Raw genomic sequence first — 24,016 nt, forward strand, 5'->3', positions numbered from 1 at the left:
ATGTTATCAGAGGATATCAACAATTTCTCCAACAGCATACCCGAATTAAATTTTATACAAGAGATAACTCTTGCCCAGGGTTATCTAAAGATAAATGCTTAGTCACCAAAATATCATGACGAATGATTAGAAACAAGATATAGTGAAAAAACTGTGTAACATAAATATGCACTCCTACTGTCACATCCCGTCGCATAAGGTATGCGCACAAACCATAGTATCCAAACTCTTTAAGATAAAGATGTTCTTGTCTTACATTGTCGAAAACCCCTGACACCAAGACATAGAGATGAAAATTTACATATATCACCTACTTATTTTGACGAACCGAACATTTTGGAATATATGCTTCATCAGGTGAATGAAAAGGAAAACAAATAGCTTCAGACTGATTCATTGGTTCTGCAAAATCGCGGGCTTTGAAGGGCGCCTACATGTTTGATTTTAAGGGACACCAACACTTGCTTGATGAGCAGGTGGCAGTTAAATATATAATGAATTTTGATAAATAATATTCACTGTAAAACTGATGCATGGATATACAATGAATCTGATTGGTTGAAATCTAATACATTCAAAATGGTGGAGTAGACATTGTGATATTAGTACTGAAGACGAAAAAAGTTTAATGCTTACTAACAGGTTTCTTCAGAAATAGCATTCATTGTTTGGGACACAAACTGACAGTGATTCCCACAAGCTCGCGTTTACAGATATGTAAGTACATGTGAAATAACAACAGTGATAACATTGCCCCAATATTGTCCAATGTTAAAATTCTGCAAGGGTGTGTGTGTTTCATGTCTAGCAGGGATTAATTTCACTTTGTCCAGACTGCACAGTGCAGGTAACATTTGCTGTCATGTTGACCCACATGTAAGTCACATTTCCAACCACAGGCAGCAGTTCATTCATGTAAATGTTGTTCCCATGACATGGTTCAATCAAAGAAATTTCAACATGTCTGCCTTTGTGCTCATAAATCTGCAATGAGGAACACTTTGTGACATTTCATGGAAGTTTAGGTTTCCTGTGACATATATCACATGTAACGCTTGACAAATCATTTTTGCTGACTTCATTGAATAAGAAAAGAACATTTATTTATGTACAAATATATCAGTTGAAAGCAATCACCTGTCAAACGAAACATTTTCCAAAAGTGAAATGAGAAAGCAAATTTCACGCTGCTTTAAGCAATATTCCAACAAATAGAAAACAAAAAGGAAGTCAAGACACAGCCTTGATCAACTCCAATACTACAATCAAAGAACTGTGAAAATGAATTATTGACTTCAACACAAGATTTATCACAAGTATCGATGGATTTGATGCAACCATCTTGGGTGTCAATCCCTTCCACTGCAAGAGTAACCATAAGTTTAACCTATTTACCAAATAAAATACTTTCAAGAAGTCGCCAAAGAAATTATGCAACTTACCTTTTTTCAATAGAATTTTCTGTGTTATAGAGTGAAGAATAACGATGTTGACAACAATTAAATAACATGTTCTAAAATCTCCCTGTGCCATTTTACTACAAGATTAAAGTTTATCACTAATAACTGCAATAATATAGAGAACCAAATACATCATGTACATAGTTCTTGTTTTGTACTCCTGACTGATTTCATAATTTATGGTAAGAAAGAAAATGAACGTTTTAATGACTTCAAACAACAACCGCCATACGTCAGTTGTCTGGAAACTAGTATACATAATATCTTGTCCTGACTAGGAAATACAGTGATGTAATATTGGGATTCCTTTAGTGCCATATCATTTCTCTCTTGCAGTATTGTAACCAAACTTCTTTATACTACTAAATAAAAGCAACCATTCTTACCAAACATTTTCCACATTTATAAATGAAATATGATTGTAGAACTCTGACCATCTGTTAAGCATAGTTTCTACGTGTGATGATAAGAGCTGGTATTTGCATACAACCTACGATTTGATACATCACAATACTAAAATTGTAGTCACGGCCATATATTGCAAAGGAATTTTGCACTAAAATTGTGAGATGATATGAATCCCGATATAAGGGTGGTGATATCATACGTATCATAATACTAATTCCAACAGTCACACCAACTATAAAATATCTTAAGATCAAAACCAAAAACAATGTTGAAATGAAAGAAACTGTAATCTGTAAAAAGTCGTATTAGGCACCTTTCTTCAAAACAAGAACAAAATGAATAAAACATAATAGTATTAATACTGTTATAAACAGAAAACATTGATCAAAAGCACGTTTGATCAGTGCAGTCAGACAATCAGAATAATGAGTGTGCTGATTTTAAAAAAAAGTATATCGTGACAGGTAGCGTGATTCGGCAGCATTCAAGGTTAAACACCAATGTACCACTGCCTATTTGAAGTATCACATTGGGATATATGACAATGTAAAAGTAATCACTGATTCCCTGTATCGGCCACCCATGGATCGATGCACCGATGCCTACCAACGAATCGTCACGCCTTATGGTCACGCCTTATGGTTTCACAAAAAACTGAGCCGCCAGTGACATGATCATAAGTACATGCAAACACTTGTAAGTTTTTCACCTGGAAATACGTGGCCTTGAACTTTGTAATCTTACCAAACAAGTGCAAGTAAAATATGAGACTCTTTCAATTGTTCACGTGACTGTCTGTTTGAGACTGAGTGAGGGAATCTTATATGGCTGAAAAAATTCAGATGCAATGCAAAATTTAACTGAGTGAGTGAGTGAGTTAAGTTTTACACTGCACTCAGCAATATTCCAGCTATATGGCAGTAGTCTGTAAATAATCAAGTCTGGAGGAGACAATCTAGTGATCACAGCAAGACCATCGATCTGCACAAATGGGAACCGATGACGTGTCAACCAAGTCAGCGAGTCTGACCACCCGATCCCTTTAGTCACCTCTTACGACAAGCATAGTCGCCTTTTATGGCAAGCATATTGGGCTGCTGAAGACCTATTCCATCACAGACCTTCATGGGTCTAAAATTGAACTCAGCTAAGAGTAGTGGTGTTCCGATTAATTGAATTAATCGAAGATTGGCCACAATTACCATATAACCAAGCAATCGATCACATTTTCTCATAATCGAATATAATTTTGGAACTTCTGTTTTAGAGTTTGAAACAGATGACAATGGAATATCTTCTAAGCTGTCAGGGCCTAAAAGCATGTTTATTTCTTACAAAACACACTTCAGTAACTGAAAATTCATGACTAAATATTTCTTGAAGACTCCATTCAAGTTAAAATGTTCATGATATATATTAGTCATCACTTTAAAGTAGCAAGCTGAATTATGTTAAACAATGTCCTACTGTCCTCGTCACTTTTGAAAAAAATATGCCCCAGAAACATTTAATATTTTTTAAGAAGCGTCAAATACCAGCTATATCATAGCAATGGCACAATACAAACAGGCTTCACACAGTGTACCCTTGTGGAAAATGGAACCCTGGTTTTCAGTGTGATGAGCAAACGCTTTGTTCAGTTAATGCCATTGAAGACATTAATTAACTCTTAAGGCTACTCTGACCTGAAGTTACTTTGGAGTCATCTGTAGGTTCCACTAAATTAATCAGAATCACTTACACACTTAAGCCAGAACTTTGCATATGTAGACTTCTGACCAGATTGAGACATGAGACAGTGGATGTGATTTTTGTTTTTCAAAAGCACATCTATCAGTATTTCAAACTGACAAGATTACATATATAATGCTGTCATTCTTATCACGATGATTTATGCTTAATGTGTGCTTAAAACATTTTCAAGTAGGTGACATTTACTGCAGGACTGGCGTTGATGTGTTCATCTTCTTGTGCTCGGAAAATACGCTGGCAAATTTGTGTTTCTGTCGTTTAGTTTAAAGGCCTCACTGTACCCATGTGTAGAAGAAATGGCTTTTGATATTCTGGATTATCTAAAATAAACATAAGGTTGCTATAGACGGCTATGGAAAACCTGTACCAGTGTGCAACCTGACAGCATTTAACACCCACATCAAAGCCGAAATTCAGTTGGATTTTGGGCTGGTTTAGGTATCAGGACTGCGCACTGTTGACGTGCCAGTATACTCACGGTGCCAGTGTATTCATGCTAAGGCAACTTGGTTGATAACATCAATACACGATCGGTGTCAGAGTGAATACATTTCACAAGGAGAATTATGAATGAGTCATGCATCTGTAAATTGAGATAAACACGCTAAGGTCACCAATGGCCTAAGTAGCTGTGTTCAGCTTACAAGTGGTCTGTCACTAGTGTCAGGTTAGACACGATGCATCATATTGACAACCACTGCAATACACGCCATTGAAAGAATATGACTTACCATCACATGCCGTTAGTGGATGTAAGTGGTCCGTATCGTGAAAATTTCGGAAATATTCTCACTTTGAAACTTTCGTCCTGTACTCAGATATGTCGTAATACTTATGTTGTTTACTGGGTTTCGTCTACCACACAAGAAACTAATGTCGCGAAATAATTTGAGACTGGTTAGTCCACCTCAGAGCGATTGCGCTCCCCTCTTCACGGGTCTGTGCGTTGAGCCGTCGAAAAGGTATCGAAGGGCATGGGTACCAGTCCTGGTGATGCACACGCGTATCGATGTGGAAGGACCAGTCACATACTTCAGCGCCGTCTAGTTAAGAAGGAGGTAATTCTCACGATTGCACGAAGGACCCATGTACTTTTGTTTATTAAAAGAATCGGTCGTAAAATATTACCTCGGTGAACATGTAGAAACGTTGATGAATAAAACAAGATTTTCTCGGTCTAACAGGAAGACAGACCTGTGACACAGACAAAAAAAAACATTTTCAACAAAAGGAAGTACGTCTGGTCCACACTCGATTCAATCAGGGATAATTTACAACATCTCTGTGTAGGTTGTTTCAAAGAAGGTTGTTTAGAAGTTGGAGGAATCAAACTAAAATTGCTTTACGGTTCAACTTCTTTATTATACAAGGTGACCAAGGTCCCAACCGCATGCTGTCCCAGTCGTATCTGCTATGCGTTGTGATATGTCATGTCATCGTCGAAGATTTTGATGATATTTTTTTCTTTCTGAACGGAATATCTCAAATTGCTCGTACTTTCAACAACATATAATCTAGTTATTTTTGGCACAGGTCTGTCACATTTAGTATTTTTGGTTCATGTGTTAAATGAACTTAACGTATCTGATATGTTGAGAATTAAACCTTGGTTCTCGGTTAGTGAGAATTAAATCAGCGTAATCGAAGAGTGAGTGTTCTCAACAGCACAACCCGGCGACCTGTATACAAAATAGGACCTGTAAGACAACGCTGTTGCCAATCTGACTCGAAAAGAGCTCGCACGTCACGCTGAAGACCTGGGTTAAATTCCCCACATGGGCACGTGTGAAACCATGACCCCCCCCCCCCCCCCCCCCCCCCCCCCGAGGCTGGTTGAAAACAATTAACAGTTTAAATCCTCACATAAACATTTCAGAATGAGCTATTCAGAAACTATTTTAACTAGCTTAGACTATAAGTAAAGCTTGGGCACGTGAAGATCTGTTCGAAACATGTCTTCAGCGATTAATATTACGGGGATCGGGAGGTCAGGGCTCATTGAGGTCAAAGTCTCCATGCTGACAGACACTTGCATCTGTGACAACAACCTGTGTATCTATCTCAAAGATCTCATTACCATTCACATGCCATGCCGATCCCTTCGTACTGTTAACCGCGAAGGTCAAGGTAAGAATTCGCTTTCGGCAACCCAAGCTTGTCGCAAGAGGCGACTACAGGGATCGTGTGGTCAGACGCTATGACTTGGTTGACACTCGTCATCTGTTCCCAACAGCGCAGATCGATGTTCATGCTGTTGATCACTGGACTGTCTCGTCGACATTTGATTATATACAAGCCGCCGCCACATAGCTGGAATATTGCTGAGTGCGAAGTAAAACTAAACTCACTCACTAACTCTCAGCACTGTGTACCAGATCCTCCTGTGTAGACAAGTGAGCAAATCAAGCATGGGTGACAGAGCTTACCCTTCCACATATCTCCACCTCTGGAACAATCTTCCCCAATCCCTTCGATCACCAGTTGCACCAACAAACTACAGATCAACAAATCAGCCCTAAAGAAAGATCCCGATCTTCATGCATTCCACCTCCTTGTGTTTTTGTCTTCACAGCTTGTTTTGAACTTGTACAGCCCCACTGGCCACTTCACAGGTGGATTTATAGGCGCCTCGGAAATGCATTTTTGTTGTGATCATATCATTCAAGAGTTTGTGTAGCCTAGGGCAACCTTTACTAGGGTTAGCCTTAACTTCTGTTCTTTAACACTGCACTAAGTTAGCCTTAGTGACTTACGATCACCTTAGATAGGTTAATCGACGGATAGTCCTCTAAACAATTACTGAGCCTGGCTTTAAACAAGAAACACGTCTGAGTACACCTGACACTAGTCTGTCATACAGACCCTGAAGTAAATATACAGAAGAAAGCCCACGCAAGTCTAGAAAATGTGGCATATTTCAACAGATTCGGGTTGAAAATGAAGAAAGTCTCGTGGCTCCTTTTCATTATATTTTACTTTTTACTGTCTTCTACCATTTTTGTATCTGTAAAACATATTCATTTCAGAGAGACTATTTGCTAGTCTAACCTGATATATCCGCCCTGTCGTAATGCTGTTTTCCGACCACCACACCTTGCATGCGAGGCCTAACTTTCACTTCTAGAACAGAACAGAACAGAACAGAACAGAACTTTATTACACTCAGGCACATGAGGTACAAATGGCAGTTAGATGTGAATATATAGCAGAATAGTGGTTAGCCAGAAGGTTTTACAGTTTGCATGATACATTTACAGAATTTGCTGAGATTTTTCAGGACAGATATCTCTTAACGCGTACATAGTGATCTAAATTTTAACATATTTGTTCTTTTTACAAAGTGACTTGGTACATACATTGATCTTTCTTTTCGAAAATGTATACATTTAAAGATATAATGAAATTCATGACCAATGTCATTTAAACAACATAATTTACATATACTCTCATCTCTTTGTATCCTATTCCATCTTCCTTTAACTGCATGGTAAATGGTGGCAAGAACTACGAAAGTGGAGTAAGGCGACAACTTTGTTAAAGGGCAGGGACGTAAGGTAACTTTCAAATTCAAACCGAGATTTCAAGAGAGACTATGTTTGGCCTTTTGGGGAACTGTCCACCTCTGAGCTCCAAAGTTGAATAGCATTGCCATTTAAGATTGACTGAGCTGTATTTTTGATCCAGGAACATGAAATAGGCGACTGTGAGAGCCATACATCGCTCAAACCAATGTTATTAAAATGTTCTCTATACATGAAACCCATCTTCAACGATGGGTACTTTCATTGTGGACATAAAGTGTACATTAAAATTGGTTTCAACATCGAAACAAAGAGATATGGTTGGCATTGTATTGATACATTTAGCGACAAAAAGACAAAATGCATGGCTTCAGTAGCTTGTTGGCTGAGATTTGATATAGCTGATTTGAAAGAACAGTTTTTATCAAACATAACTCCAAGATAGTTATATTCATTGACATATTCTAAAGGGACTTTGTGTAGAAAAAATATCTTTACGCATTTATTTTTTATTACCACCAAATACAAGAATTTTAGTCTTTTTTAATAGTGAATTTCAAGGTTTTGCAATAAACTTCAAAATGGTTAATAGCTTTTTGGAGATCATCCCTTGAAGAAGCTAGGAAGACGGTGTCTTCGGCATATAGAAGAACAAAAAGTTTGAGGGAGAAGTCTAACATGATACTGAATGTTTCTGAGTGGACAATTACACTAGGGCATTCACTGGACATTAAAAAAATCTAAATAATTTAAGAACAAAGAAAATAGAGATAACAGGAGATACATTTTCACCCTGCTTAACGCCAACTAAATATGGCAAAAAATCCGATTCCGCACCTTGTATACTAACGCGTGATTTTATACCATTGTACATGGATTTTAGACAAATCAGCCCTAATTTTTTAGACAATTGCCGTCAATACCTTGATCAAGTAATTTACTTCAGAGTGCTGCTCTCCATACCCTGTCGAAGGCCTTTTCAAAATCAATTAAACAACAAGAGAGTTTCTTCTTTCTATATCTAAACAAATCTATTAAACAATAGAGAATAAATATATGATCATTTGTAGAATACGATTTTCGAAATCAAGCTTGTGCCTGCGATAAGATATTTTGCTCTTCTATAAAGTTTTGAATTCTGTTACTAAGGATGCTTGTAAATAATTTACCAAGACAGCTTATGAGACTAATTGGCATTTCTTTATCACCTTTACATTTAAAGAATTATTCCACTGAGCCACTGCATTTTATTAAACAATTTGGGGTGTTAACAAATTCATTAATTATAACATCGTGACCACAACCTTTATTATTTTTCAGATTCTGCATTTGATGGGAACGAGTACTGCTGTCTTGCCTCACGCATAAATATCATTTTCAGATTGGATGAGCACTTTTCTGTTCTTTTCAATGTACCCCGCTTACAAGCGAGTAACATTTTCTCTGTACCCCGCTGGGAATGCCGAACTCATTTGACAGCAGTTCTGCATCTCGAATAACATTGAATCTCCTATGATGCACGGAAATTACCGATGTTTTGCGAAGGCAAATCCATGGAAGGGGAATAACTCTAAATCTTCTTATGTTTTTCCTATCGTCTGCTCCATATAGGGATGGCTTGAAACGATTTGTACCCATGCTTCAGACATTAACATAACATAACATGATTCAAAATTAACATAGACGTGTTCTGAAACTTTCGTTGTTCCTTGGTCCCTCGGGTCCATGGCTTGATGAATCCTCTGTGTTAGTCAGAGTGATGTAATCGATTGTATCAGTCCAGAGTTCAGCATCTTCAGATTCGCCAACAATTTGTGAAGTGGAAAGTCGTCTACAGTATTATCCCACTCGCGAGAAAAAACATGGCGGCTATCTCAAACAGAATAATAAAAAAAAAATTAAAATCCGCGCAGATTTCGAAATTTGAAAGCAGAATATGGGCGTGGTAAAAAATTAGTTATACTTCATTCAATCACACGAAGCCTGGTCGTTGCTAACAGGTCGATGAATTTGCGTCTCGAGCTACGCCCTCGGCAATTAATGATCAATCACCAGTGACCTCTCAGTTACAAAGAAATAACTATTATGTTATTTGCAATTGTTTAAATTTTAGGGATACAGAGTAATAGTGTAAATACAGCTTGTTTTCGTATATCCGACAGTATTTGAAAGTTTGCCCACAGGCTAATATATGGTGTCTGGTAATCTACATGAGGAATCAGTTTGAAAGGGAGACAACTTCATTGCACCCTCTGTACCAGCCGAGAAGCGCGATACGGTCCTAATACAGTCAAGACATGATCTATGCAGGGTCGTGTCTTCATTGTATAGGACCGCATCGAGGCACTTGGATACCCCTGCATTCTTGAGACAATGGCTGACGTAGCTGGAAAAGGGCTGTTTTCTGTCAAAACTGTATGCATTGTTACCGGTGGCAGCAGAGGCATCGGAAGAAGTATCACTGTCAACTTTGCATCTAAATTTCCGCCAGGATCCCTACTCATTGCATTGTCGAGGGATGTGGAACAGCTGACAGTCACCAAGACTTTGTCAACGAAAGCAAATCCCGCTGTTCTGAGTGTGACCCATGCTTTTGATCAGGGGACGCTTGATCAACAAAAGTACGAAAAATTATTCCAAGACACCCTCCAGGTAAGTGGACACACATGTACGAGAGTGCACTTTTGGCCATAGCTGGAACAGCCCTGACTGGCCCATGCCCGCTCGGAAAATATCCAACTGCATGTAGCGGTACTGCGCTGTCTCGTCTGCATTGCCATAACTGCTCCATCTCGTCTCTGCCAGATCCTTATCAGGCCCACCAAAAAAACTTTCCCGCGGAAACGCAGAAAAGCCCACATTCATCGTGGAAATAGCAACATAAATACCTAGCTACTGAAACAATGAAAACGGCAACGGAAACCTATGAAACTGCAACATTTTTTCCTCTGCTAACTTTGGCCTCCGCTTCACATGTGCATGATGATCCGCGCTTCTGTCGAATTTCCGAGCAACCGTGCGTATCCTCGCGTAGATAATGTATTGAATACGCCACTGTAATTACTGTCAAGCGTGTCATACGAATGGAAGGTAAACTAAACAAATGTGCACACAAGTGTGATGATTATAATTGCCAAATAACACAACAGAAATAATTTTTAAAGAGAATTAATGTACCTTTTGTTCAAACTGGAAAATGGCAAAATGCGGTCGAAACTTCCTTTTCCGTATGCGCATGCGCAAAATCGACGCTGCATGTTTTTCGTTTTTCACTCCAGTTTTAGCGGTTTAAAGTTGCCGCTTTTGTTGTTTCAGTAGCGAGGTATTATGTTTATGTTCCAATTTCCACGCTAAATGTGAGCTTTTGTCTTTGGTAGGTCTGTTTATGGTTAGGGCTAACAATAGGGAGGGGGTTTAGGGTTAGGCCTTGGGTTTAGACACCCTTTCCCATCTTTACAATTAGGGATCTTTCTGTTCCGTTAGGGGTAGGGTTATGGGTGAGGAACCCTTTTCATTTCTTGTCTAGGGACCCTTTCTGATCCTTAGCTAGGACTTAGGCACCCTTTCCATTCCTTAGAGTTGGTGTTTAGAAACGCTTTCTGATCCTTCGGGGTAGGGTTGAGGTACCCTTTCAATTTCTAAGAGTTAGGGTTGAGGCACCCTTTTGATTTCTTACACTAAAGGTTGAGGCGCCCTTTCTATTCCTCACAGTAAGGGTTGAGGCACCCTTTCTATTCCTCACAGTAAAGGTTGATGCACCCTTTCTATTCCTCACAGTAAGGGTTGAGGCACCCTTTTGATTTCTTACAGTAAAGGTTGAGGCACCCTTTCTATTCCTTAGAGTAAGGGTTGAGGCACCCTTTTGATTTCTTACAGTAAAGGTTGAGGCACCCTTTTTATTCCTCACAGTAAGGGTTGAGGCAGCCTTTCTATTCCTCACAGTAAGGGTTGATGCAGCCTATCTATTCCTTAGAGTAAGGCTTGAGGCACCCTTTTGATTTCTTACACTAAGGGTTGAGGCGCCCTTTCTATTTCTCACAGTAAGGGTTGAGGCACCCTTTCTATTCCTCACAGTAAAGGTTTATGCACCCTTTCTATTCCTTAGAGTAAGGGTTGAGGCACCCTTTTGATTTCTTACAGTAAAGGTTGAGGCACCCTTTCTATTCCTCACATTAAGGGTTGAGGCACCCTTTGTATTCCTCACAGTAAGGGTTGATGCAGCCTTTCTATTCCTTAGAGTAAGGCTTGAGGCACCCTTTTGATTTCTTACACTAAGGGTTGAGTCACCCTTTCTATTCCTCACAGTAAGGGTTGAGGCACCCTTTCGATTTCTTACACTAAGGGTTGAGGAACCCTTTCTATTCCTCACAGTAAGGGTTGAGGCACCCTTTCTATTCCTCGCAGTAAGGGTTGCTGCACCCTTTCCATTTCTTAGGGGTAAGGCTTGAGGCATCCTTTCCATTCCTTAGGGTAAGGGTTTAGGCACTATTTCCATTCGTTAGGGTAAGGGTCCCTTTCCATTCCTTGGGGGTAGCGGTACGGTTTAGGCACCCTTTCCATTCGATCCTTTGGGTTAGGGTTTAGGCACCCTTTCTGATCTGCAGGGTTAGGGTTTAGGCACCCTTTCCATTTCTGAGGATTAGGGACCCTTTTCTGACCCTTAGTTAGGGTTAGGGATAGGGGAGCGCCTACGGACAAAGGGCGAATGGCTTTGATGCCATTTAGCGCACTCGTCCCATTCCGTAATTTCCAGAATACCGTGTGGTGTGGAATGAGCCGATATACAATACAACTAGATATTTGTATAGCGCCGATATCCAGTTAGTTCAACTACTCAAGGGCTTTTCCCTCGATCATTGCATGTCCATAGCAACGGCACACAGTATTTTCAGTCTCAACTCCCTGGGGATCATAGGACTCTTGCAGCCTATCAGGCGCACCGAGTTAATGTGGCTTTCCCATCCTTTCGAGGTACCCATTCACAGCTGGGTGGACTGGGTCAGATAGTCACAGTACTTTGTCCATGTTTACTGCTCGTTGTTCTACCCGCAATGAGGTGTTGCGTGTATGTATTCGTGCAGTCTAAGTAAACTTATCCTCAGTACTTTTCGTTACACTCCACCACCGAGTCTAACTAAACCTTATGGGAGGTCGCGTCAGGTAACCTTTGAGATTGACCAATCAGAACACAACTTACCAAATCGCGAAAGTGCACATTCGCACATCCCTTATGAACTTTTTATCTCGAAAAGGTTCGTACCCGAACGATTCCGAATGCTGTTTAGCGTACGATCGCTTCCGGGTGATGCACACGGCGTACGTACTGATATGACAACGGTGAGTAAACAGCCTTGACAATATTCAAGGATGTTAATTTGCGGAAATATTAGCTAATGGTAACCATGTCAACAGAAACCCCAAAGCATATATACTGCAGGTCAAATAACTGTGTTATATGCTGATTTTTGTTTGTGGAGAGATCTGTGTCGGTGACCTGAATATTTTGAAAGTCCCCCCGATCCCTAAATAGTCTATTTAACCATCTCACATTTGATTGGACCGTCATTGGTTGCTCAAAGGTTACCTGACGCGACCTTCCACTAGGTTTTGTTAGACTCAGTGGTGGAGTGTAACGAAATACACTGAGACGAAGTTTACTTAGACTGGTATTCGTGTGGCCACCATCTGGTCATCTACCAAAGTGCACAGGGTTGTGTACAGCACACTAGGGGTTGTGACAACACTGAAAGGGTCTGCACACAAAATTGACCCCCAAAGTATTTTACACCCGGACACAGATGGACTCGATCCCGGCACCTCCAGCTCGTTGGATTTGTAGCCTGGCGCCTTAGACAGCTCGCCCACCGCGCCACCACGAACCGAAAACGGTTGTTTGTGTCAAGCGTCAGACGGTGATTTCACGGTGCATGCATGAATGACGTGCTTTTATGAAAATCATAAACAACATTGTTGTTGGGGGCAATGTTACGGGTAATGTGGATCGCACTATGGAATGAGGGAGACATGAGCATGTCTAGTGACGGTACGAGGCTGAGTACGAATCATTACTAAGAAGAATGTAGCATGTTAAAGTGGCTTAAATGCTTGAAGGTTCCAGGCCAGTCTCCATGAGCCCCAAATTCCTGCATTTCATAGCATACCTTCGACATTTTAGGACCCCGTTTTTTGGTGAAAAAAGTATTAGAATACAAAAGGATAAGCAATAAATGGTATTCATACATTACACCGCACATCTACCTATATACTATATACGGAATTAGGCCACCAACCCTCGCCCTAAAGAGCTTACCCATAACCCTAACCCCTTGAAATAATTCTATTAAATAGCATACATTGATCAAACGGCACGAAAATGGCCGAATGCCGAGTCATCACACCTAACAAGGCGGTAGTTAACTTTTTTATGCGGGGCACTATCTACTTTTGAGACTGCGAAGCGGCCGGGGAAATTTTAAAAATCATATGCTCTCTGATGCAATTTCTTGCTTTCTGAAGGTAAAATGATTCCATTTACGGAATCTCCAATTTCGTCTGAATTAGTATTTTTCCTGCTCCCTTTAACCAATATTTTCCATGTTCATAAACAAGTGAATTTGTTCAAAATTGTTGCAGCTGTAAATAATGTTGTGAAGTAAACAAAAAAAATAACTGTTTTGCTCAGTTTGGGTATTTATATACAATACCGCATAATACCGTAAATAAGCCTAGTTTTATGACCATCTAACCCCACTAACTGCACCGTTAAATCGTACATCAGCCGACCAATGGGAAAACCTCATGAAATAACACCTTAATTGTTTACACTGTAAAGGATTATCGCGAATTTGGCCTTTTGAAGATATAATCTTGCTTGGTACTCATAGAACTCTGTGGGCTTTGTCTGCGTTTTGGGAGAAACAATAGCTGTTTTAGTGAAATTCTGTGAAATAAGATTGATACAGAACTTCTATTAAACAACTGGCAGTGATAATTATTATTTTACTTTGTTATGTTATAATGTATGTCATTCTTTACCAAAACGCAAGTGCCAAAATTTCAAACGTTATGAATCAGAATTTCATTTCGAACCTCAGGTGCCTGAAGTCCAGTGACCTGCTCTATTTAGTCTTGTTCTCGTGTGAAAACATTTCCCCAGTAATCCGTTATTCAGTGTTAGGGACCCCTTGATGCTATCATTGATTGTCATATACATATTCCAGATGCATACTAGCAAGTCATTTCTTGAGTGTAAACGCGATATACGTTGCAAAGCTTTTATATTTAGGTAGTACTGAGGACTTGCCCAAGTGCCGTTTTCTATTATGAGTTCTGAAGTGTGTTAGCTTAACATTTGGTGATTTTAGTAACTTAAAAATGTTTCTATCTAATCAATATTTGGAAATCATAAGAACATAAACTGGTCTATAATTGACATAGACAGAAAAATAATTTGTCTGAAATGTAACTTCATTATATGCAAATATGTTCTGACATCGTTTAATGCATTGATACAACGCATTGGGTATTTCTTGTTGTTTTTTTAAATGAAATTATAAACAAATGAAAAATAAATATAAAGATGTGCAAGATTCACATATGATTGTCGATGGAGAAACAATCATCACTGGAAGAAAGGCAGCTTCCATATGGAGAATGACTTGTTAACTGTACATGGTGACTGTATTGGTAATGTTTTGTCATCAAAGATTATTGTAGTCAATATGATCCATAGAGGGATTTCCATTTTGCATTGTTCTGATAATGTGCTTGTATGTAATTTGGGCAAGAATTAGAAAAACAATTATTTACCAGCAAAAATCATGTGTAAGCCCGATTTATTTTATATAATGGTTGCTAAACCCCTGTACACAGAAGTATTTAATGGCGATTTTTAAATGCATTGGTCTAAATATATGATGTCTTTGTAGACATGATGTGATGTACTGATACTGCAGCCCACCTGACTGACTGTTGCAGGGAAGACGAGCAAGCGACTTCCAGCAGGCAATGATTGTACACAATGCTGGATCTGTTGGGAGTGAGTTCTGTCGGAATCTAACTGACGTAAGCCAGGTATCACAGTATCTCAATGTGAACCTGGCCGGACTTATTGCACTGAATGCTCAGTTTATGCAGGTGTTTAAAGATGTACCTTCTAAAGTGGCTGTCAACATATCATCAGGCGCTGTAAATAGACCTGTAGCCAGCTGGGGACTTTATTGTTCAGGTCAGTTTAGTGGACAACTTATACACAACCAAATGATAATGATGTTTGTATGGTTTATTTTACTGCATATTCTTTACGTTCCATTCTCACCATCCCCATTTTGTTTGACCTCTTGTCTTTTTCATGTTTGCACATCTTTTCAAAGTACAGGTCACGTGTTATATGTTATGTTACGGTTAAGAATTTACCGTGACAACAATTTAAGAAATCCCCTTGTGAACCAGAAAAACACAACAAAGACAAGTCACAAACGTTCAAAATTGTGTTATTTTGCAATGAGAGGTATACAAAGTCACAATGCAGATTTCAGGTACAATTCAAGAGAGACAAAATCTTAGTCAGTTGGTCACAAAATACAATATAGCAAACTCACCAAAGTCTTGGTGTGAGAAAGAATCAACTATGGCAGAATGTCAACACAGCGATCGGCGCGACAGCAGATAATGTAGGTCAGGCGTTGACGGGTTTTGATGATCAAGCGCGGCAGAGATGTAACCATGAATGAGTGTGAGTGTCACCCCCTGCACGGCAGCCAGCCTTTATATATATTTACTAAGTCATTTCCCGAAAGTTCGGGCACAAACGAACAACGTCAACACTGTAGAATGCCCAAGAATAAGTCCCCAGGAAGTAAACACATTGAAAACTAGGAGCAGATAAATTCCGGAAAACAAGAATTATAAAAGTGTTGACCAGCTATTAAAACGAAATGTGACCCATCATATTTAATATTCAAAACGCTTAACATTGTGACCCAATAATAATTATTACTGAATTAATAACAAAATATACAGAAAATACACACTCGTAACAGTTATTATCAACAAATCAGGTTAATAACTGCACGCTCTGAACACTATGTATAGTCTGGTTCATAATTATTGAGAATTGTTCTTCTTACTTTGAGCTATCCTAACACCTCAACCGATTCACTGATACTTAAAACTAAGTAATGGTATAAGGGAGGTAACTCATCTTGGCCTACTGAGTATAGTACATTTAGAGTTACCTCCCCTGAATCTGTAGCAGACGTCATTTTCCTCAGCACTGTCAACAATGTCTGCTGAAGATAAAAGAAGGTTGATTTTTGAGTTGTGTAATCAAGGAATTGATAATGTAAATACATTGGCAGAGAGAACAGGAACTCCTCTTTCTACTGTGTATAGGATTAGGAAGAATTTTAAAGAGGGAAAGGATTTTGGGCACCAGAAAGGAGCAAGGAGACCCAGAAAATTGGACTTCTCAGATCGCGTCCGGCTGGGAATTTTAGCGTCTAAAAAGCAAAGGGCAAGCATCTCCAACATCAGGTATGAAATGATAGAAAGGGGATCAACAGTTGTATCAAAATCTACAGTTAGAAGAAATTTGATTGATCTTGGATGGGAGAAAAAGACTGGAATTCCTTCTCCTCTCATGAAACAAGAACATAAAGACAGGCGTGTTGAGTGGTGTTTGGCACATGAAAACTTTGACTGGGAAAATGTGATTTTTACTGATGAAAGCTCAATATGGGTATATCCCAATAATGTGAAAATATGGACAAAGTCTGCGTCAGCACCGTTGTATCGACGACCTAAATACAGCCCAAAGTTTCATGTATGGGGAGGGATATCCTTATTAGGAACGACCCTGCTGTGTGTGTTTGAGGGAAATCTGACAAGTCAACGCTACACTAACATATTAGATAATTTTCTCCTTCCAAGTGCACATGTGTTTTATGGAAATGACTGGATTTTGCAGCAAGATAATGATCCTAAACACACCGCAAAACATGCCAAGCAGTGGTTTCAGGAGAAAAATGTGACTGCATTACCATTTCCTGCATATAGTCCTGACTTAAATCCCATTGAGAACATTTGGGGGATGATGAAGGTATGTGTGAATCAAAAGGGGTTGACAAAAATTAAAGACATGAAGAGAGAAGTGGTCCGATACTGGGACAGCATAACTCACGAGACACTAACCTCTCTGATAGGAAGTATGCCTACCCGTCTTAGACTGTGCCGTGAAGCTCAAGGAGACTTGATAAAATATTAAATTGTTACCTACACAACATGAAAAGGTCAGTTCACTTTCACAATACATTCAATTTTACCTGATTTGTTCTCGTTTAATAATATGAAATGCTTTAGCTATTCTCAATAATTTTGAACCATACTGTATATGTATCTATCTAATGGTGCTAATATCGGAGTCTTGGCTAATGTCAAATGTCAAATATGGACTATACCCATGGCAGGTAGTACATTGCTAGGCAAATTAAGTATGTAGTGATGATCGAAATTTTGTAAAGCTGTCATATGAGCAGGTGGTAAAAGCTATACATTTTGAAACATAATAGTATTGGCAGCAGATTCTAAAAATATTTTTTTGGATCTGGTAGTATTCCGTATTTTCGGTAGTGAAAAAAACTGTTGAATAAGAAGCAAAATTATATTCAAAGGATCATTTCGATTTTCCTTTAATTCAAATAGTATGATTTGTGGAGTCAGTTTAATCCCTATTGCAGCATCAGACATGAGCCACTCTTCTATTTTCTTGGGGTCCTGTTGAAATCATCCTGTTGCAATGCTTCAGGCAAGGTTTTCCGTGAGATGTTCATGAGGACGCTTGCACTGGAGCAGCCTAATATCCGTGTGTTGAGCTATGATCCTGGCCCTGTCGACACCAAAATGTTCCATACAGAGGGGATCCAGGAAACAAAAGCAGAAGAACACGTCCAAGCTTTAAGAGGTATGCATACGTTGACAAGATCTCTAGATGCAAGAACCAGTTTGAATTAAATATTCAGTGATTAACATATCATTTTACCAAAGAGGACTTTTCCTTTACAGCCAAGTTGAGAAAAGCTGTTAATCACATTACACAGTGGGTTTCGTTAAGATTGCACGAAAGTTTGGAACATGTGTATCACCCTCTTTGTGCTGGGGAGGTAGAGGGTATGATTTTCGTACATGTAAATATTTAAATACTGTGCTTAAATATCCTTGGCGAGTCATTGCGTTTGTAGATGACAGGGGGGTACTTACTTATTTTTTTTTACTCTCATTTTTTCAGCCATGGCGAAAAAGCTCCTTGCCCCAGACACTACAGTGGACAGACTCATCGCCATACTGGAGAAAAATGTTTTTGAAAGTGGATGTCATATTAGTTACTTTGATGATTAGTGATATAACCTCCCACGGGAATGGGACTTATCAAAGCGATGCATTTTTGTACATTTTTGTGTGATTACATAAGGGGAGTTTCCCAAGGCAAGCGCAAGGATGATATGAGCTGTCGTGTTAATAGTAGTGTAAACAATGAGATAGTGAGTGAGTTACGGTAATGTCAACTGGCAATATTTCAGCCACATTATGACTAACACCACGTAATAATTCTAGAATACGTAAAGGTATTTATCTACAAAACCTGTCAGCAAAGAACACTAAAGCCATGAAAATTAAACTAGTATGTATTTTTGAAACAGCTTACAATGAAAAGGCAATACAATATTAAAGTAGACTTAGTCTACATATATTGCCAACAGCTGAAGGTACATCACTATACAAGGGGCCATGCGGACTTACAGTACAATTGCTTCCCATGCATGGACCCGAGCTGGGTTTACATCATCTCTTCAGATGTTAGCAACATTTGACAGTCTAGCCATATTTTAACGTGACATGTATACTGGAGATAAAAAAAAGTAGTAAGTATAAATTTACTTTGAACGTACTGGAACCTACTACCCTCCTAGGAGGACAATAATTATAAAGAACCTTAACCCCCTTAGAGGATACAGCCCTGGACAATGAGAGAATGGGACAAAATGAAGTTCCACTAAGTTTGTCCTTTCATAGTGGAGGTTGATGAGCAGAATTATGGTGAAAACGTTTTTCATTCTCTATACTACTTTATAACCCGATGCCCGTGGATGCACTTTAGTACATATTCGTTAGTTTCACATTAATTTTCGACTCGCTGTGCGCATGCACAGAGCGTGTAAAAATGCCCACTTCCGGTTTGGTCGTATGTTTTACCGAGAGTGTAAACACTCTGTAAAGAAAATGAAATCAAACCAAAAAATATAGTTTTATGTCGAATGCAACTTATCTCAATTATGTTATGAAGCAAAAATCGGGATTTGCTCAATTTGTGTCCACAAGTACTTGCATAAACACATCTAACAACCACCGTCGTTTCTACACATCACCTTCTCACAACAACAACAAAGAACGACGCATGCGCATGCTCACAGCGAGTCGAAAATTAATGTGAAGCCAACTAATTAAAAACTATATATATGACGGTAATGGTTGGTCTGTGTTAATCTGCAGCTATCTGAGTGCCCACACTATATCAGCGGGAAATGCACTGCATCACAGGGACATTCGCTTTGTATGAGCTGAGAAAAGTGCAGTGTTTCTTGGTTACGATGCCATCATTTGTCCAGGAGAAAACATGGCACCATATCCATGTCTAGGCAATATGGGTTGCGCAGCATAGAGAAAATGACCAGTTTTCTTACATGCGCGCGAAGCGAGCAAAGTTGGCAACGTACTTTCATCGCTTCGGTTCGACATATACTTTTTCATGTCAAAAGAAAATATCGTCATCATCAAAGGTATACGCCCAGTTCTTCACTGGGTTGTGATCTCACAGTTCCGACCCCGTGTTGAACAATTACTCGCGTTAAATATGTCTTATTCAACATTTTAAGGTCAACTCGTTCAACCGGAAGCGGGCAGGTGTAATGGGGGCGAAGAAAGATCTGAATACCACGAGTGCTCCTTAAAATGTTGAATAAAACATGTTTCACGTGAGTAGTTATTAAACATGGGACAGGAAATCTGAGAGTACAACCAAATGATGAAATGGGAGTGTACTTTTGATGGTGTCGATATTATATTTTGACATGAGAAAATTTTTGATCCGAAGCGTGGGAAGTACGTTGCCAACCTTTGCTCGTTTCGCTCGCATATAAGTACACTTGTCATATTATCTATGCTGCGCAACTCCATTTGCGCTACCGTTTGCCTGTGATCCATGGCGGCATTATAACCGGGTAGGACACTTACAGATCCTATGGAATCAACATGGTGACTGAGCTGATGTCACCTGTAATGAGCCTTGAATCTTTGAGTTTTTAATTACATAAATCTGAAAATTGCAATGAAGAGGGGATTGCAGATTGTCTTCTTCATTCAGCTTCAAGTATGAAAAGAATCATTTTGATCCTGACATGAGTCAGAATTGTAGACAGCTTGTACACAAGCGAGGATAGATAGCAGGAAGGCCCTAGGAAAGTTTAGATGATGTCACAGTGAATATAATCACAAAGGTTACTGCGGATTTAGAAAGAAAGAAAGAAAGTTCAAATATGATATCTAATCATCAAGTCTTGAGCGACTCGGTAACTCCTTAAACAGATCGAAACTGTTTGGGAAAAATATGCGTTCTCTACAGAGTCGCTCTATATAAAGCAAACAGAATGGTGCTGAATGATAGCCTTGTGCTGTAATCTCCTATGGCATAATATGATATATAGTGGAGACTTGTCTTGTCTTTAAGTCGATAAACCTGCTGGACGTGATGGTGTTATTTCGGAAATACTGAAATACCTATCACCTGACATTATGCCCTTCCTGGTAAAAATGTTTAATCGAGGATTTTACACAGGTCGTTGTGGGCGCAGTCTGTTATTATCCCGTTGTATAAAAACGCAAATGCACAAATTCTTACAATTATATGGGGGTATTTCGCTGACTAGTATTCTTGGTAAAACGTCTACATCTATTATCAGCAGTAGGTTAACACAATGGTCGAATATGAGGGATTAATACCGGAATCTGAAGCAGGAATTAGAGAGGACTGCTCAACATTTGATAATATATTTACATCATATGCTGTTATGGAAAGATATTTATCCTTTAGCAAGCGGAATCTGTATCTTGCGTTTGTAGATTTCAAAAAGGCTTTTGATTCTGTAGATGCAGGTAGAATGTGGAAATGTCTAAGAAATAGGTGTTTGAGGGGCAAAATGTATGGTATCATAAGATCGATGCAAAATTCATGTGTCCGCTGTGGCAATGGCGTAAGTGACTTTTTTGATTGTCCTGTCGGCTTGCGTCAAGGATGTGTTTTAAGTCCCCTATTTTTCTCTTTTTTCATTAACGAGTTATATTCAGATATCATAAAGTAAATATGGCATCCGACTTTCTCCCGATGTAACTGAACTTTTTATGTTATTATTTGCTGATGATGACATTCTTGTGTCCAGTACTGTACCTTGTCTTCAAAATGAAGTAGTTAAACTATGCAGATAAATGACAGTATGTGTGAATCTAGATAAAACAAATATTGTTGTATTCCATAGAGGTGGTCCTTTGTCGGCCAGAGAGAAATGGGGTTTTTTTAAAGAAAAACGTATGATTGTGGTCAATGATTATACATGTAAATACCTTGGCATATTGTTTACCCATACGCTAATTCTGAATACGTCTGTACCTAACCTGACGTAGAGAGCAAAGAAAGCTCTGTTACAACTTCACTCTATTGTTCTTCTGCTCAGTGTTATTCCACCGACTATTTATTTCAAACTATTTGACTCCTAGATACAACCGATTTTACTGTATGGATCTGATATATGGTGTTTTAAAGACTATTATACTATAGGAAAATTCATTTGCTTGCCTGTAAAAAGTTTCTAAATGTTGCTTTGTCAACACCACATGCGATGGTTTATGATGAATGTGGGATGTTCCCATTGTACATATCAATTTATTGTCACTGTTTAAAACATTGGTGTAAAATAATTATATTTGATATGCCTGGACAGCGTTTGCCTAAAAACGCCTTCAAGATGCTTCTACATCTTGATTATCTTGGGACCCGTGAAGGTCCCGGGGTAGAATAGGTCTTCAGCAACCCATGCTTGCCATAAAAGGTGACTATGCTTGTCGTAAGAGGCGACTAACGGGATCGGGTGGTCAAACTAGCTGACTTGGTTGACACATGTCATCGGTTCCCCATTGCGCAGATCGATGCTCATGTTGTTGATTACTGGATTGTCTGGTCCAGACTCGATTATTTACAGACCGTCGCCATATAGCTGGAATATTGCTAAGTGCGACGTAAAACTAAACTCACTCACTCACTCACTTGATTATCTTGGAAAGAATAACTGGACATCTCATATTCGCACCTGTTACAGACAATTGGCAATGTGAATATGTTTATTAGACAGTTTCGTATTTGGGCTATTGATATGTGTAAGCAGAAATGGCATTCAGCTATTAACGGAAGTCTAGATATGATTCATATCGTCAATTTAAGTCTTTGCTTGAGCCAGAGTGTTATCTCCCTCCCCTTTGCTACAGAAATGTTCGCAATGCTTTTATACGTTTTAAAATAGGCCTTAATGATATATTAATTACCAGTGGAAGATGTGTGCCGGTGGGGAAAATCCAAAGATTATGTCCATTCTGTTACTTTTTTGAAAGCGAATTTCATTTTATGTTTATCTGTCCTGTGTATGAAAATATAAGAAACAAGCATCTGTCACAACTGTCTCCATTTCAAATCAGTGCTCAATTATTCTCTTCCTTACTTTCCTGCAAAGAACCGACAAAACAACACAATGCAGCCCTATTTATTTACAATGTAATTTTGTTAATAAGATATTTGATTAGTTTGAAAGTTGATCATATATGTATTCCTTTTTGTATATGGGCACATCAAACAATGAAGAATTGAACTGAATTGACTTTAATGACTGGACCACAATGATTTGCTTTTTATCAAACCTTTATTCAAAGAGTGGTGATCTACAATATTTTATGTTGGTATGGGGATTTGTCGGCTCGCAACAAAAACAAAACTTTTCAAAATTGTTAATGCTGCCAGCTAAATAACCAGTGTGCCTTTCCCTTCATTTACGAATTGATAGCACCCATATTTTATCTCACTATTTTGAACTACTTTCATCTGGACGTCGCTTTCGATTACCATCACTTGAAACAAACAGAACTCGACAGTCGGCCATGCCATCCAGTATTCGTTTTTAGAACTGTGGCGAGATATCGTAGTATCGATAATCGTTATACTTTATCAGACAATAAATATATCGATACTTTGTTTTCATGCCATGATGAGTATAGCTGACCTCAAAACTGTTAGTTGTCACTAGAAATCGAGGGTTAGGTAAAAATTCACACTGTTACTTGATATCAAAATATACGTCTCGAAAGAAAATAACTTAAGATAGCATATCATGATGTGTTTTGAATCGAATCGTAACATTCCGTGAATTTTCTGTATCGTCACACCTCTATTCGTTTTATTAATGCTACAACTTTTGTTAATAGTCATGCATGCGATCACTACTAATTACTGACTAACTACTAACCTATATGGTTAATTATCATCAGCTTTCTTTTATCAACAGCATTCTTTTCGAGCATGTAATTATGTATATTCCTGTGCATTTGAAATGTATTCAGTTTGAGGCCGCTTTGTATACAAAAAGAGTTTCCTCCGAGATAATAAAGCTTATCTTATCCTATTGTCCCATCTCATCATTGAGAAGCACGTGTCGACTAAGTTAGCCTGTACTGTGCTGTCTCCATCGTTCCTCGTACATCTGGTTGTCCGTTTCTTTGCACTCC

At 38.9% G+C, this 24,016-nt stretch overlaps 2 protein-coding genes across 3 annotated transcripts in view; one reads left to right on the forward strand and one right to left on the reverse strand.

Moving 5' to 3' along the window:
- The window catches only part of LOC137255674 (uncharacterized), a 49,032-nt gene extending 44,557 nt beyond the window's left edge, over nt 1-4,475 (reverse strand). For both annotated transcript variants that reach the window (XM_067793153.1, XM_067793156.1), the window contains exon 1: nt 4,352-4,475. The gene's annotated coding sequence lies outside the window, so the exon portion shown is untranslated. The remainder of the gene's footprint in view (nt 1-4,351) is intronic.
- Nucleotides 4,476-9,411: 4,936 nt separating this feature from the next.
- LOC137256012 (sepiapterin reductase-like) lies at nt 9,412-18,867 on the forward strand. Its single transcript, XM_067793667.1, has 4 exons — nt 9,412-9,793; nt 15,119-15,368; nt 17,946-18,101; nt 18,426-18,867. Exons 1-4 carry the CDS (start codon nt 9,515-9,517, stop codon nt 18,533-18,535), a joined length of 795 nt encoding a protein of 264 aa, XP_067649768.1. The 5' UTR covers nt 9,412-9,514; the 3' UTR covers nt 18,536-18,867.
- The last annotated feature ends 5,149 nt before the right edge of the window (nt 18,868-24,016 follow it).

The sequence above is a fragment of the Haliotis asinina genome, chromosome 11 (genome assembly GCF_037392515.1).
Source record: "Haliotis asinina isolate JCU_RB_2024 chromosome 11, JCU_Hal_asi_v2, whole genome shotgun sequence".
In the NCBI taxonomy this organism is placed as follows: domain Eukaryota; kingdom Metazoa; phylum Mollusca; class Gastropoda; order Lepetellida; family Haliotidae; genus Haliotis; species Haliotis asinina.

What these genes read in the sequence shown, in the direction of transcription:
- LOC137256012 (XM_067793667.1), top strand. Translation starts at nt 9,515, where the DNA reads ATGGCTGACGTAGCTGGAAAAGGGCTGTTTTCTGTCAAAACTGTATGC. An exon ending in CTGGGGACTTTATTGTTCAG is followed by an intron (nt 15,369 to 17,945) that starts GTCAGTTTAGTG and finishes GCAATGCTTCAG; the next exon opens with GCAAGGTTTTCCGTGAGATG. An exon ending in ACACGTCCAAGCTTTAAGAG is followed by an intron (nt 18,102 to 18,425) that starts GTATGCATACGT and finishes TCATTTTTTCAG; the next exon opens with CCATGGCGAAAAAGCTCCTT.